Source organism: Pelodiscus sinensis, chromosome 9 (assembly GCF_052426305.1).
Source record: "Pelodiscus sinensis isolate ZL-2025 chromosome 9, ASM5242630v1, whole genome shotgun sequence".
NCBI classification, from domain to species: Eukaryota; Metazoa; Chordata; order Testudines; family Trionychidae; genus Pelodiscus; species Pelodiscus sinensis.
Window position 1 is genome coordinate 36,172,968 of NC_143060.1, and position 15,444 is coordinate 36,188,411.

General features: G+C 39.7%; 1 protein-coding gene across 3 annotated transcripts in view; it reads left to right on the forward strand.

Annotated features, from left to right (window-relative positions):
- The window catches only part of BRDT (bromodomain testis associated), a 63,654-nt gene extending 49,165 nt beyond the window's left edge, over window positions 1-14,489 (forward strand). For 2 of the 3 annotated variants that reach the window (XM_075936524.2, XM_089780532.1), the window contains exons 17-20: window positions 2,381-2,445; window positions 6,397-6,602; window positions 10,276-10,456; window positions 13,591-14,489. In XM_075936524.2, coding sequence (XP_075792639.2) covers window positions 2,381-2,445; window positions 6,397-6,602; window positions 10,276-10,456; window positions 13,591-13,659 — 521 coding nt within the window. In that variant the 3' untranslated portion in view covers window positions 13,660-14,489. Of the gene's footprint in view, window positions 1-2,380; window positions 2,446-6,396; window positions 6,603-10,207; window positions 10,457-13,590 lie in introns of those variants that run through there. The other variant, XM_089780533.1, reaches the window with a different exon arrangement.
- Window positions 14,490-15,444: the final 955 nt, after the last annotated feature.

The following is a 15,444-nucleotide window of genomic DNA, read 5'->3' on the forward strand; positions in this document are numbered from 1 at the left end:
TCATACGTTCGTGCTCTGAAAGTGGAACAGAAGATGGCTTCTTGGTGCCTAGTCACTGCCACAAACCCCTCCTGTCTGCTTTGTGAAAATCCTCACTGCCCATCATAAGTCTTGCCAAAGCTTTCAGGATTGTCAATTACTTTGTGCCAAGACAAATGCCTAAAAGTAAACACTCTTGTGCATGGCATGCTGCTTTAGGCTTCAGGCATCCTATCCCCTTGACCATTTTAGCCACTTTTATGGGACAGGAGTCAGCAACATGTCCAACCATGGACTCTCATGCCTGTGGTTATAAAAAAAAATTGAGGTCCATAGTAATTTTGTCTCACAACTGAATGACCTAACTCCCTCTCCTCCCCCTTAATATCCATCACTATATATGGTCAGCTTGTGAAGTATCCATTATGCAATGGTACTGACCCCTGGTGTGGGGGCAAGGTGAAGAACAGGGTGAGGGACACAGTGGGATTGAGAGGAACTGTAGGAACACCTAAATGCCAAATAAATCTCCATGCAGCAGAAGCGTGGAGGTTGAGAAGTAGAAAAAGGTCACTTAGAAGCTGTCCAAACAAGTCTGAGTTGAAATGGGTACAAAAATTTACAAGGGTCATCAGTGAGACATACCAGGGCTCAGACCCCTAATCATGTGGCTGCCTTTACTTGTTATACTATTTTATGTGACTAGTCAAAACTCTTGCTCACTTTAAACAATTACATGCTCCTTTTTGTGATCTGTTTGTAAAGATTACTTGTGATGCCTGCCTCCTATAAGTTGCTTTTGGAAAATCTCACCTGCAGATTAGTTTAACATTTCAGAGGCGCTTCAGTGTCTTAATGTGTTCTCTATGTTTGTGAGCTGGGGATACTTATGTAACTGCTTGCATAATATTTTATTCTGTAGCTATCAAATCTGTTAACCATTGAGAAAAATAATGTTGAACCCTAGTTTAGTAACCCGGAGTAGATGATGGTGAAGTTTTGTCACAAAGGTACAAGAGTACTATACCTGTCCCGTGCTAGATCAAAGTCTAAAGCAGTATTTTGGGGGGAGGAGGAGAAAGCTTTAGCTTCCATCCCCAAAGCACTCTACAATCTAGATATACAAATATTTTCTGAGCACTAAAAGGCAGTGATATCTGGGATAAAAGCAGCATAACACTACATAATGCTTTTGTTACTATGTGGTAATTCTGCCTATTGTTTCAGTATGTTTTGCCTGAAATAATGGAAGACTTATAGTTATTTGCAATGCCAGATACTTGTAAAGATTTCTATTACTCTAAGTCAGGGATGGGCAATAAAAACACTGCAGCTTGCAGGGTTATCCCTGACAGCCTGCTGCTGCTACATTTACCTGCACCTTTGCAGGTATCAGAGAATCGCAGCTCTGGTTGGCCACGAATGGCGATTCATGGCTAATGAGAATTGTAATAATTTGGTACCTGCAGAGGCACAGGCAAATGCTGAAGTGGGGGGCCTACTAGGGACTAATCCTGTTGACCGGAGCTGGCCCATGGGCTGGAATTTGCCCACTCCTACTCTAAGTGCACAATTAAAGTTTTTGGCAGAAACATAGATGAAATTGAGGTTGTGGTTTTTTGTGGTTTTTTTTTTCTCTTGCAGTGTGTGTGGGTGTACATACATAAAATATTCATTCCTCTTAACTATATAAAATGTTGAAATGAATGCTATTGAAATGGAATTTCTAGTTTGCCTTTCAGATGAATTTTATCATCAGTGTTACAAATAAGATGATCACATATATTATTTCTTAAATATTCTGTACCCTGGAGCTACTGGAAGTGGCAATGGGTTTATGCGGCCAGAAGACCTTACTGACTGACCTACTTGTTTAAAAAGGTGGAAACTGGCAGGAGAAATGCACTTATGCAGTATGTGAGGTTACTAAGTAACTGACTCCTCCCTCTCTCTAGAGGAGGCTGAGAACAGCACAGGAGGGATGTGGCTCAGTCAATCTTCTTTAAGAGGGGGAGGGGAAAGGAGATGAGTAATGCAGGGGTGGGTTTTTCCATGCCAGTAACTAGAAATAGAAAGTACTGCAGGGCTTTCTAAGAGGTTTTCTTGTCTTGCCTACATTAACTTTCTACAGGGAAAGTAGGGGCTCTAGAGAGCCTTCACAAAATAAAGAATGGTGGAACAAAACCTACAAACCTTATTCAAACTATTTAACTCGGAAGTGAGAGCATTTTAGGTGTATTTTTCTTAGTGGGGACTGCTGAATTCAGGAGCTCCTCTGCCACAATGATAAAAGCAGAGATCAGCTTGTAAAGGATTTTTTTCAGTGGGTTTGCATTTGAGAAATTGAAGCTTCTTTCAGATGGTCAACACTTTACTCATAAAGTTCATTCTACTCCAACAGGTTATTCTGACAGCACCGATGGTAAAAACACACTAGATCTTAAACTTCAAATTCTTCCTGAAAAGGTAGGAATTCTGTCTTTCTGGGTGTTCCTCTTAACACTTCAGAAAATAATTTTGCATATCTTATTTGAAGATATTTACAGCTCATTATAAAGCAGGAACACCTGATCTCAGGAACTTCTCTTGCTTATGCATTCATTGTGTCTCAGACCTTGGGAGCTATTGAAATCCATCTCCTAAAGATTCATGCATATGTTTTTCTATTCAGAGTCCTGTGACTTCTTTTCTGTTGGTTTGTGCTGTTCTATGTCCTCTTGTACTGTGACCAGATGCTTAATACTATTAATGTTCACAACAAAGTGGAAAGATCTCAAGCTGGGATAGGGAAAGGACATACTAAGGTAAGATAGATCTATTCAAGTAAGCAGGGCCTCATGAAATTCACCCCAGAGTATTTCCTTATCTTGGAGAGCTCATGAAGGACAGAAGAGGCCCCAGAGAACTGGAGAAGGACAAACATCTCACTTCAACAAAAATGTAGAAAAGGAGGCCCTGGGCAATTAGACAAGTCATCCTAATTGCCATATCCAGAAAGATACTGCAACATTGCTTAAATTACTTATTCAAACCTAGAGTGTAACTGAGTGATGAATAACTGCTAGAGATTTGTCAAGAACAAATCATGTCAACCCCATCTAATTCCTTGCTTTGACAGTGTAACTGCCCTAGTGGCTTAAAGGGGAAGCAGCAGCTGATATGCATCTGGACTCTAGTAAAGCTGTTGACACAATCCCACGTGATAGTCTCATAAGTAATATATAGTAATGCCATTTAACTATATTTCTTTAAAGCAGGTTCATGGCTAAATTGAGAGTAATTGTCAAAATTGGTATATGTACAAGAAGTGGTCTGTCCAGAGTCAGATAAGAATGTTACAATGTCCATACTGGATCTGACCAAAGATCCCTCTAGCCCAATATCCTGTCTTCTGACTCTGGCCAATGCCAGGCGCAGTAGAGAGAATGAACAGACTAAGCAATCAAGTGATCCATTCCCAGCTTCTGACAAACAGGGACTAGGGACCGCATCCCTGCTCATCCTGGCTAATAGTCATTGATGGACCTATCCTCCATGAATTTAACAGTGTTCAAAAAAGAACTTAAGTCTTGGCATTAACACCTTGCAGCAGTCTCAACAATTACTGTATTATGTGGGGGGGAAAAATACAGTAAACTTCCTATAATCTGGCACCTTTAGGACCCAGGGTGTACCAGATTATCAAATATGCCAGACTATCGGAAGGGGGGGCTATGAGGGGTCTGGGGTGGAGTGGGGGGATGCGTCCCTTGGCGTTCCGGGACCAACCTGGCAGCACCCCAGCTGCTGTGCCCCAGGCGTCCCCAAGTCAGCTGCTGGTCAGTTTCAGCAGTGGCTGAATCTGGGAAGCCGGGGGCAGAGCAGCTCCAATTGTCCGGCTGCCCAGAGCACTTCCGGGTTCCAGATGGTGCCAGATCATCAGGAGTGCCAGATCATTGGATGCTGGACCACTGGAGTTTTACTGTACTTCCTTTTTGGTCTAACCTGCTGTCTATTAATTTCATTTAGTGACCCTTAGCTCTTGTTTTATAAGACATTACTTATCTTGCTTTTCTACTTTCCCCACACCAGTTATGATTTTATACACCTCTATCATATACCCCAGTAGCTGCCTCTTTTCCAAGCTGAAAAGTTTGTTTTATTACTCTCCTCATATGGCAGCTGTTCCATACCCCAAACCCTTTTTGTTGCTCTTATGAAGCTTTTCCAGTTCTATAGATCTTCACACAGTATTCAAGATGTGGATGTGCTCTGGATTTATACAGAGGCAATGTAGAATCATAGAAGATTGGATTGGAAGAAATCTCAGGAGGTCATTTAGAGCAGTCTCCTGCTTGAAGGATCAACCCTAACCAAATCATACTGATGTTTTGTGTTCTATCCCTTTCTTAATTTCCAACAATATTTGCTTTTTTTTCTTTACTGCCCTGCACGTTGAGTGGATGCTTATAGATAACTAGAAGCTTCGGGGGTAGCTGAGTTAGTCTGTACAGGATAAACTTAAAACAACAAAACCTGGTCTGGTAGCGCTTTATAGATTAACAAAACATCTAGATGCTATCACGAGCTTTTGTGGGCACAGCCCACTTCTTCAGATGACTAGAGTTTTGAGTTGAGGTTGTGCAGACCCAAAATAAATAGGGGAGAAGAGGGTGGGGGGGGGGAAAGGAAGGGGGTGTGGGGAAACAAGGAGCAGAGGTTATGAAAAAATCAAAGGGAACATAACCTCTGCTCCTCATTTCCCTCCCGCTTCTCCCCTAGTTAGGTTGTACAGACCCAAAATAAACTCAAAACTCCAGTCAACTGAAGAAGTGGACTGTGCCCACGAAAGCTCATGATCACATGTTTTGTTAGTCTATAAAGTGCTACCAGACCAGTTTTTGTTTAAGTTTATAGATAACTAGTCACACACATTCCTGGATATTTATTGAAAGATAACATCTCATTTCAACCCCATTAGTTGATATGTATAGTATGATTGTTTTCTAATGTGCTTTATTGTGCATTTATCAACCTGAATTTTATTTGCCATTTTGGTGCCCCATCACTCCATTGTGTGAGATCCGTATATTGCTCTTTGCAATCTGCTTGAGACTTAACTATTGAGTAGTTCTGTATCTGCAAAATTTGCCATCTCAGTTTATCCAATTTATGAATGTGTTGAATAGGACTGGTCCCAGTACAGACCCCTGAGGAACACCATTATTTACCTCTCTCCAACCCGAACTGACCATTATTCCTACCATTTGTTTCTTAACTTTTAACCTGTTACCAATACCACAAGAGTTACTATGTTTAAGAGCCTCTGGTGAGGGACCTTATCAAAAGCATTCAGAAAACATCTAAAAGCACTACACCTACTGGATCCCCCTTGTCCATTAAGCTGGGCATGTTGCAAGGACTTTTGTGGAGAGGATTAGAATTCTAAATAACTTTGACCAATAACTAGTCTAAAATCGATAGTATTATATTCAGCAAAGAATAGTACAGATGCCCAACTATATAATGGGGAATAAGTGGCTAGGCAGCAGTATTGGTTATAGTGGATCACGCACAGATTGCAAGTCGTCAATGTAATGCTATTGCAAAAAAGCAAATGTAATTTTAGGGGATATTTTAAAAGACTCTGATAAGGAGGTAATTGCTACATTCCCTCTAGCACTGGTTAGGCTTCAGCTGGAATATTCCAGCCTATTTTGGGTACCACACTCCAGGAAAGATGTGGACAAATTCGGGGGATGAGGGGAGACAGCAGAAAATAGTAACAAATGGATCCATTCTGATTCAATTAGCATTTATGTCAAATATCCACTTCTGTCTTTTATTATTATTATTTTTCTTTTTTCCTCTTCAGCACCTGAGGTGGTGAGTGGTAGCTCAGAAAAACTTATGTACTAATAAATTTGTTAATCTTTTAAAGTGCATTGACTAAATTCCCTCTGAGAGAACAAGGATATCTCTCACATCCACAAGCACCTACCCACTTCTCCTTTTTACTATTTTTAGAAAATTGCAGGGCTGATTGGAGATATAAAGGAGGAAAAAATTGCCAATATGCTGGGGGGGGGGGGTTTGAATGCATCTTTCTGTGTCTAGAAAATCTGATGCATACATCCTAAAATTGAGGATCTAGGTCCGATATTTAACAGATATATTGGTGATCCATTTTTTTTTATAATGTGGTATTACTTGATAAAGGAACACTTAGAATATCTGCAACAATTTTGAAGGGTTATCATTAAAATATTCCTATTGGGAAAACCACACTGAAAAAATTATGGGCTTGTAGCTGAGTGAAAGTATGTCCCACGAAAACAAAGTGTTTTCTGAGTATAAGGACTAAGTGACTTATTTACAAAAAATGCAATTTAATACCACAAATTATTTTTTGAATTACGATCATTTCTTAAATTTCAGGATCGCCAAGTCAAGAATGCAGACTCCTGGATAACTTTGTGTAAAAAGATGGCAGTTCCAGTTCCCATAAAGGCATCTCTGGAGAACTTCCAACAGTTCAGGAAAGCAGCACTAGAAAAGGAAAAAAATGAGCGAGCACAAGAATTAAGGCGACAACTGGAACAAGCACAGAAGAAGGGGAAAAATCCCTGTCAAGAAAAAGAAAGGTTTGATATTCCTTTTAATTGAGAGGGAGAAATGAAGTAGTTTTGTATGTCCACTTTATTTATATCAAGTGTTGTCTTTGTCTTTTTGGATGTTTGTGTAGAATTAAGTTAATTTCTATTTTAAAAAATACTTAAACCAGTAAGGAATCAGTTTATTGATTAAAACATCACATGACTGCTTTGAAATATGCAATGTTGGCTTGTCCATGAAAGTGTGAGGCACCATGAAAGTGTGAGGCACCAAAGTCATTAGATAAGAAGATGAAACAGTTATTTAAGTATATGCAATGAGCAAATGCATAAGAGAATCAGTTAAAACAATTTAGTACTTGTCTATATTGCGGGACCTATATGGAATAGTGGATGTATTTTATTTTGGAATAAGAGCATCCATGCATGGGGTTAATCAAGAATAGCTAATCTGCTTTAAATCTGGGACAACTGTATTTTTGTACTTACACTGCTGTAACAGAAAACAACCTGTAGGCAGAGCTGTAACGAATTTCTATTACATTATAATTTTATAAAGGTTAAATACAAATTTTTGATTGCCTTTTTGTAAAATCCTGAACAGAAGTGAGAAACCCACACACGCATCTCTCTGTCTGTGTCTCATTCCCTCAACATTTGTTGTTATTTTAAACGTACTACTGCAGGACTGCAGTGCAAACAAAACACTCTACATTGCAATGAGAACTCTATCTGTAGAATACAGAATGGGACTTGGTTTGCAGTCTATCAATGTCTCAAATGGCCAGAGGAATAAGCCAGTGTTTGAATTTGGTATTCAGGAAGCAGTTCATGCACATATGTCGCCTTCATTTTTAAAAGACACATTCTTATTGTTGCCCCTTTGGCTTAAGCAGCTAGCCAAAATTCAGAGCAGGATTGATTATTAAAAAAAAAAAATCAGAAAATGGTGAAATGATCTATGTGTATTTTTGTATAATCTTGTTTATCCACCAAAATGTATATGGTAGAAATAAGCATACCTCTTCATGCTTGCCCTGTGCCCAAGTTCTCTCATTACTTCCTCTCAGCTTCACACTCACACTATCTTCTGCTGCCTTGCTCCCTTTTGTGATCACAGCCTATTGCCAATAGCCGAACCTCCTGCATCTGTTAGCAGGAAAACTTCAGTCTGTATAGTCTACTCCCTTGCACAGTATCCCCATTGACTGCAACTGTTGTTACTAAATAAAGGGGTTTCACTTTTTTTCTTCCTCAATCCTAAAAGTGTTTGGCATGCCCATTGGCTTTAATGAGAACTGTAAGGCTCTGTCTACACTCACGGCTTCTTGCACAAGAACATCTTGTGCAAGAACTCTTGTGCAAGAAAACATCCACACTGCCATGTGCGCGATGTTCTTTTGCGCAAGAGTGCCCATGGCAGTGTGGACGCTTTCTTGTGCAAGAAATCCCTGCTGATCATCCACACTACCCTCTTGTGCAAGAGGGCTTATACCACGCTCTTTTTTGACAGCTCTTGCGCAAGGAGCCTTCTCTTACCACGCTGTACTGTAAATTTACTTGCGCAAGAGCGGGCGGGCAGTGTGGACGCTCTGCAGATTCTTGCGCAAGAACGACTGTACTTGCACAAGAAGCTGCAAGTGTAGACATAGCCTAATTGTTTTTGAATTAGCCCTTTCCCCTCAATGGCAACTACAAGCACCTCACAGCATGAAACTGTATTAAATATGTGCTAATGCAAAGCTACTCAACTTTGGAAGCCCTGGGGGCCACCATGATACTCACGGCACATGTTGAGGGCCCTAACTTAAATGTGGTTGAGGGCCCTAACTTAAATGTGGTTGAGGGCCCTAACTTAAATGTGGTTGCATATATATGCAAATAGCTTCTTTCACACTGGTGGGCATGACTAGAAAGATTAAGGCAAGACTACACAACACACAGGCCCCATTTAAGTCAGTTCTGCTGATATTAATAAAATGCAATATTTACCTGATTTCCACCCATAAGACAGCACTTTTAATGAGCAATGACAGTCCAGGAATTTAATTACTAAAACGCATATCAACAGAAGACCATTATATTGACTTTTTTTTTTCTCCCACCCACATGTTGATTCCCACGTAAACCCAAACTGTACCACAGGCCACATGTTGAGTAGCCTTGTGCTAATGCAATGCAACTATCTACTTGTGAGGCTGTCATTAAATAAATAATCCAACAATCAAGTGAAAAATCAATACTACTATTCTTACTTTGCCTGTTTGGCTTTCCAGAAAACTTTCTCTTTTAAAAACTTCTAGTGTCTGATTTCATTTTTTTTAAGAAGTGTTACTGCTTTGATTTTCTTCTGAGCTAGTGGTGAAGTCCTCTGAATAATGTCTTTTTCTTTCTGCTTGTAGCATTTTAAATTTATTGGAAAGGGGATGGTATTTGTGGGATAATTATTTAACCTGTTAAAGTAGAATGCAACATTCAAAGCAGTCTCCATCGCTGCCAGGTTTGTCCCTCTTCCCCCCAGCCCCCCCACATTCCCTAGTCAGTGAGGAATGCAGCAAAGTATGTACTTCATCTTTGTCAGGGAATAAAGGGAAACCGGTTGCAGTGTCCCCGTACAAACTGGGGTGGGGAAGATTCAACCTCCCACCTTTCCTAAAAGTGCCTGGGAGGGGAAGGAAGGTTCAGGGCTAGGGCAGAACTGGATGAAATGGGGGTATGCCCCAGCCAGCCTCTTCCACCTGCCTAGTGAGTCTGACTCTGCTTCTCATAAAATCATACAGAAAATTCTCATTCTGGGCATATCCTGTTTTCCTGGCACAACCAACCCTTAGCAGTGCTTTATCTTATAAGAGGAAGCTATATACCAAATTTGGGGGTCCTAGCTCTTACTATTTAGGAGGCGTTCTTGAACACAAACTCTCAAATATATAGTAGAAAACTTGCCTCCACATGATTGTTGCAGTTGATTTTTTTGTAGAGGCAACACAGTCAATGTAACTTGCTCCCAAAATGTCTAGGAGTAAGTTCTGCATCTCCATTGAATCTGTGCCAGTGCTTTGCATCCCTCTTAACATGCAATCAGTGCGTTGTCAACTCTAGACAGCTGACAGCACTGTTGGCAATCCTCCCTAATTTATGGGCCGACAACTTCTCTCCCCTATCTGCCCCTCAAAATGCCTCTCTCCAGTTCTGCAAATCCTCAAATAACAAGCCACTGACTGGATAAGACTGTCTACCCCTTGCCATATCACTCCCTTCCAGTAGTAGAAGAGAGGAATTAGTGGGATAAGTTGTTGGCGTGCCCTATTTTAGGTGGCAGAGAATCATTTGATAGTTTTTTCTATCGGATGAGCAAGTCAGAGGAAAAGTGCAGAAGCCGTGTCTCCTAGACTGGCTTATATCATCTCCTTTACCTTACTTACAGGTAAGCTATTTTATATCCTTGGTTTACTAAACTTAACTTTTTAGAAGAAATATAAAGTCACTTGTATAGGATTCTGGTGGGGAATGTTAAAGGCTTATCCTGCTGCTACCCATTTAAGAAAAAAAAAGGCCAAAAAATGCTTATATAAAGCTTCCCCCAGTATAATTGACTGTAGGTGTATAATACGTATTTTGTGTGTGCTTTTGTCCAGTTGATATGTGTAAAAGCTACAGGGATAATGCTGAAGAAAAGAATCAGACATTTAATTTTAATTTTAAGGACCTATGAAGGAGTAGAACCGCAATCTACTGGGATGGAAATCCATGAAGAGCCACAAAAAGAAAGGCCAACTAATGAACAGCAACAACCACCAGAAGTTCAACAAAATACGCAGGAAGGTCTTGTCAAAGACCGTAACCTAGCTAGAAAAATGGAGCAAGAGCGCAGGAGGAAAGAAGCTGTAAGTTGTGGAACCTTTTTCAACTATTAACTTTGCTTTACTTTCAGTTGGCACAAATTTGCTGCAGGATCATAACACATAAGAAGGAGAAGACAGAGGGAACATAGCGGTTTTCAGATATCTAAAAGGGTGTCACAAGGAAGAGGAAGACAAATTTTTCTCCTTGGCCTCTGATAGGACAAGAAGCAATGGGCTTAAACTGCAGCAAGGAAGGTTTAGGTTGGACATTAGGAAAAACTCCCTAACTATAAGGGTGGTTAAACACTGGTATAAGTTGCTCAGGGAGGTTGTGGAATCTCCATCTCTGGAGATATTTAAGATCAGGTTAGATAGACATCTATTTAGGATGGTCCAGAGAGTACTGGGTCCTGCCATGAGGGCAGGGGACTGAACTCGATGACCTCTTGAGGTCCCTTTCAGTTCTAGTGTTCTATGATTCTATGAAATTGACTAGATCCTCAAATGGCAAAAATCAGTATGGATTAATTTGAAGACAGTGGGGTTACACTGACTTAAAATAGTTGAGGATCTGGTTCAGTAAATAAAATCTGGGATTTAAGATTCTGGGCTACATCTCAGGGAGGGTATGACACAGGAAAAGTTAATGGGGAAAGAGGTCAGAGGATCAAAGGTGGCTTATGGTACTTTAGTTGCTTTCCAATTTTGGATTTGTCCAGAGACTCGTGGTAAACACGGGGGCTGCCTATAGGTTACTCTGTTGCCCACAGCAGCAAGAAATACCCATAGTATTTTGTGCCATGGGGATTCTCTTCCTCCCACTCCAGCTTTCCTGCCTATCCCCAGGATTATGCCTATCCCTCCCCTAGCTGGTTATGGTGCTTTTATGGTATCATACAGGGCTCACAGCAAGTGGGTGAATTTTCTACTTACTGTTCTTTTGCATCCTAAAGTAAACTGACTATAGTTGATCCAAGAACTGAAATTGCTTTTACCTCTAGGGTACACTTAATTTATTCTTAGCTTTCACTTATCATGGAACAATAAACGTGATTGATTTAGGATATTTGTCAGTGCTGTTAATCTCATTCATAACTTGGCCTCTGCTGACTATTACTTCTTGAAATGCTTCAGAGGGGAAGCTGAGTTAGTCTGTAAGTGGAAAAACTTACAAAACAATGAATAGTCTAGCAGCACCTTAAAGACTAACACAACATATAGATCAGGGCTTCTCAACACATGGCCAGCAGTGCAGTTTGTGTTTACATGGGGCTCAACATGTGGCCTGCAGTGGGATCCATTGAACATGGCCTGCAGTGTGAACATGCTCCACAACAGTGAGGCATCTCCCAGGCAGGGTGAGCACTGAAAGACACAAGCAGACAGGCTGGCTGGAACAGACAGGTACAGGGTGTTGGTGTTTCTAGCCCCCAGGGAGTAGGTGACAGGCGCGCTGGGGCATTGTGGGAAGTGATGGCTGCTTAGCCTTGTGGGTAGAGCCTGAGAGATGCTGACTGGCTTACACTGGTCATATTTGCATCTGGCACTGCAGCTTAAAGCTTAGTCTTTGTATTCATGCCCCTCAGTGTGAAAGAAGCTATTTGTATATATAGTTGCATGTATATGAAACCGCACTTAAGTTGCAACCCTTGGCACGTGCTGTGAGTATCATGATACCATCTACATGTCTAGCACCACCTTAAAGACTAACAAAACTATTCATTGTTTTTTAGAAGTTTTTCCTCTTACCTCTTGAGATGGTCACTCAGAATACATTGAGTCACCCAGGAAGCCATAAAAGCTTATGCAGCTGCTGCCCATGCAAAGTTCCTGTTCCAAAGAATGTGCTTCATAAACACTTATCAGCTCTAAAAATAGAAACACTCTATCTGGCACGCTTGAGTTAGCACTACATTAATTTACAATTTAAGTAACCTATTTGCAAAGTTTTTCAAAATTGGAGCCTAGATCTTCGTTACATGATAGAAGTTCTGTCAGGATATATTACTTTTCAGTCACTAACTCTGTGATTTAAAAAAAAAAAATCCGTTTAGAAAAAATGTAGCTTGGTTATACCACAGCTGACATTCCTATCTGCGAAATGCTTTTCTCTAAATTTGGCATTGCGTCAATATTTCAATGAAGTTTTGGATAAGGTGATGTCACTTAATCTTTTTCTTAAAGGCAAATGTCATTAGTCTCGTTTTGAGAGCCTTTTCCAAAGACAACTGAAGTTGATGGAAAGATGACTCCTATTGACTACAATGGTCTTTGGATCAGTCCCTTGGTATCTGTCAAAATTCAAGGGTTTCCAGATTAGTAGTTGTACCTATTCCAGACTAGTTCCCAGGGTAAATGCTCTAATTCTGGAATAAGTGTGTCCTTCTCTAATTTAGGTTAATCCAAAGAAAATTAGTGTGTCCACAGGGAAAACTACTCTGGAATAGGGTGTGAATATAATCTGAAATTTACAAATGTTGACAGTCATCAGACTCTTAAAGGAGATCACATGAACCTACATGCACAAAGCAGACAATGACATCAATGACTGGGGGAGGGGAGATAACTTTCCCCATAGCTGAAGATGTGTGTACATATACCATACAGTGCCCATCAGACCAGACTATTGAGGCAGCAGAATTAAGGTTACAGGACTTCTGCTCAGATATTTAAAGATTAGAATTCTTGTAAGTTGTCGCTTTATGCTACCTTAATATGTATGTTTTGATCTGTAATACCAAACATAGTCTGCTTTTTAAAAAAGAGAGATTCCCTCAAATCTTATATTAAAGTAAGTAAATAACCATCTTGTCTTTTTCTCCCATCACCACTGGTTATACATGTCTTTCTAATTTGTAAGTGCTTGCCTTTTTCAACTTATGTCAAACTATCAGATTCTTTAAAAATAATGCAATCTCATGAAGTGATTGTCAAACTATGGGATTTAGGCTGACTTTTTAAAGTTGACCTGCAACGATGAGAAAAGGAAGTGGACAAGTTACTTAAAATCCCTTTTAATGCAATCTGGATAGTGCCTATTGCTACCAATGTGGATGCCACTATTTATAAGCAATAGGTGTGCTGTTTCTTTAATTTAGAAAAGGTGACTTTTCATTATGATATTCCTTTTGTCTGTGATACTCAATTACAAAACCTGTTAAATCATTTCCCTATAGATGATCCATACCATTGACATGAACCTGCAGAGTGATATAATGGCAACTTTTGAGGAAAACCTTTTGTGAAATTTTGGACACTGGAAAAAGTTACAATCTCATAATAGTCCTTGAGTGACATTGTATTAAATGCAATGTACAGTAAACTGGACACAAGTGCTAAATACATATGTGCTACTCATGTATCAGCAGTGTATTGTTTAGACCACTTTGAAGAGCCTGTAAACTGTTTAATTTGCATAGCATTGTTAAATATTAAAATTATGCATTGACACATAAGATAATGGTATTTTTGTTACTTGCATTCATAATGTCAAATCTACTTGTTAGCTAGTCATAAGCAAAGTCATGTTTGCATATACATATGACTTCTTAAAATACACTGTAGTTCTTGGAATAGCTGTGTATTAATTTAGAACTTTTAAAAAGCAATTATCTTTCAGAACCATTCTAGAACCTTTATCTAAAATATACTGGTCTAAGATTTCTTGTTTTCACTTGCTGTTTCTGGTTAAACACTGCATTTACATGGTGTTTAACTAATACTTTGGAGAAATTATCCAAACAATAATAACCTTTTGAAAGTCTTTTTTGAAAAGTGTTTTATTTTGATTAGTGAAGATATCACTTTTTAAATTAACACATGTGGTATTTAATAAAACTTGACTGTGCAAACACCTTGTAATAGTGACGATATATACTATCTAAATACAAATTAATTTCCAGGGGTAATCACATTTGGAACTTCTTTCATTTTCTGTACTTGACCTATACTTTCATTTGCCAAATTCTCTCCACTTAAAATGTTTAACCAAGTAGAGGCAGGGTAATTTTTTCTTCATATATGTTGATGGTACAGATTGCTTGAAAGAGTAAGTAAACGGGTGTTTTCTTTATTATTCATATGTTGTATGTGAAATTATTTAGAACTAAAACACTTGCCTTTGGTAGAATACCAATTTTAAATGCTACCCAGCAATCTACTCTATCATAACCTTTAAAATATTCTGGTTCATTTAAGTGTGCCCTACTCAGGATCAGAGTATGATGGTATTATTTTAAGTCATTTCCCCTCCTCCTCCCCCCCCATGCACCTTCATTTGTACAATCTAAATCAGTAGTTCCCAAACTTTTTGACCCCTTTTTGATTTTTGAGAGCCTACCCCCCTCCTCCCCCAATAGCAATAAAACTTGTTGAGCAAAAGAGAGAAAAGGAACTGACCAAAAAACAAAAATAGCAGCAAAAATTGAGCCGGGGGAGGGAACTTTAGTCACCTCATTCCCCCTCGAATTTCTTCATGCTCCCCAGTTTGGAAACCCATGATCAACTGTTTACGAAGTTGCTATTAGAATTTAGAAGGTAGTATCTTTCACCAGCCTCTACCTGCGTCTGCTCTAGCAAACCACACACTCAGGTAGGGAGCTGATACCTATTCTGTCATTATGGACCCACTGTCTCATTGCTCCTATTTACCAGTAGTTATTGTTTCAGATTTCAGGTTTAATATCACATTCAGATGAATGCAGAGCAGCTCCCTTACTTGAGGCTGCAATTAAATAAGAGTTCTGTTCTCCCAGTACTTTATGGACCATATATTCATTACAGCTAGGTTGGGCATTTTAATATCTTAATGAAATTAAATTAGCAGACCTATAACCATTTACAATCCTCTGCACGCTGATGCAGTAACTGCTGCTTCTGTGTTCTAATCCGAGCCATGCTTGCTTGCTGCACGGAGCTGTAACGCAAAGGTGCTGCGGGCTTGGGGGTGGCTAAAGCACATCCAGGAGTGGGAGAGTGAAGTCAATTTCCATCTCTGCCACTGAGTGTCTGCGTGACCTAGCTAAGGTCAC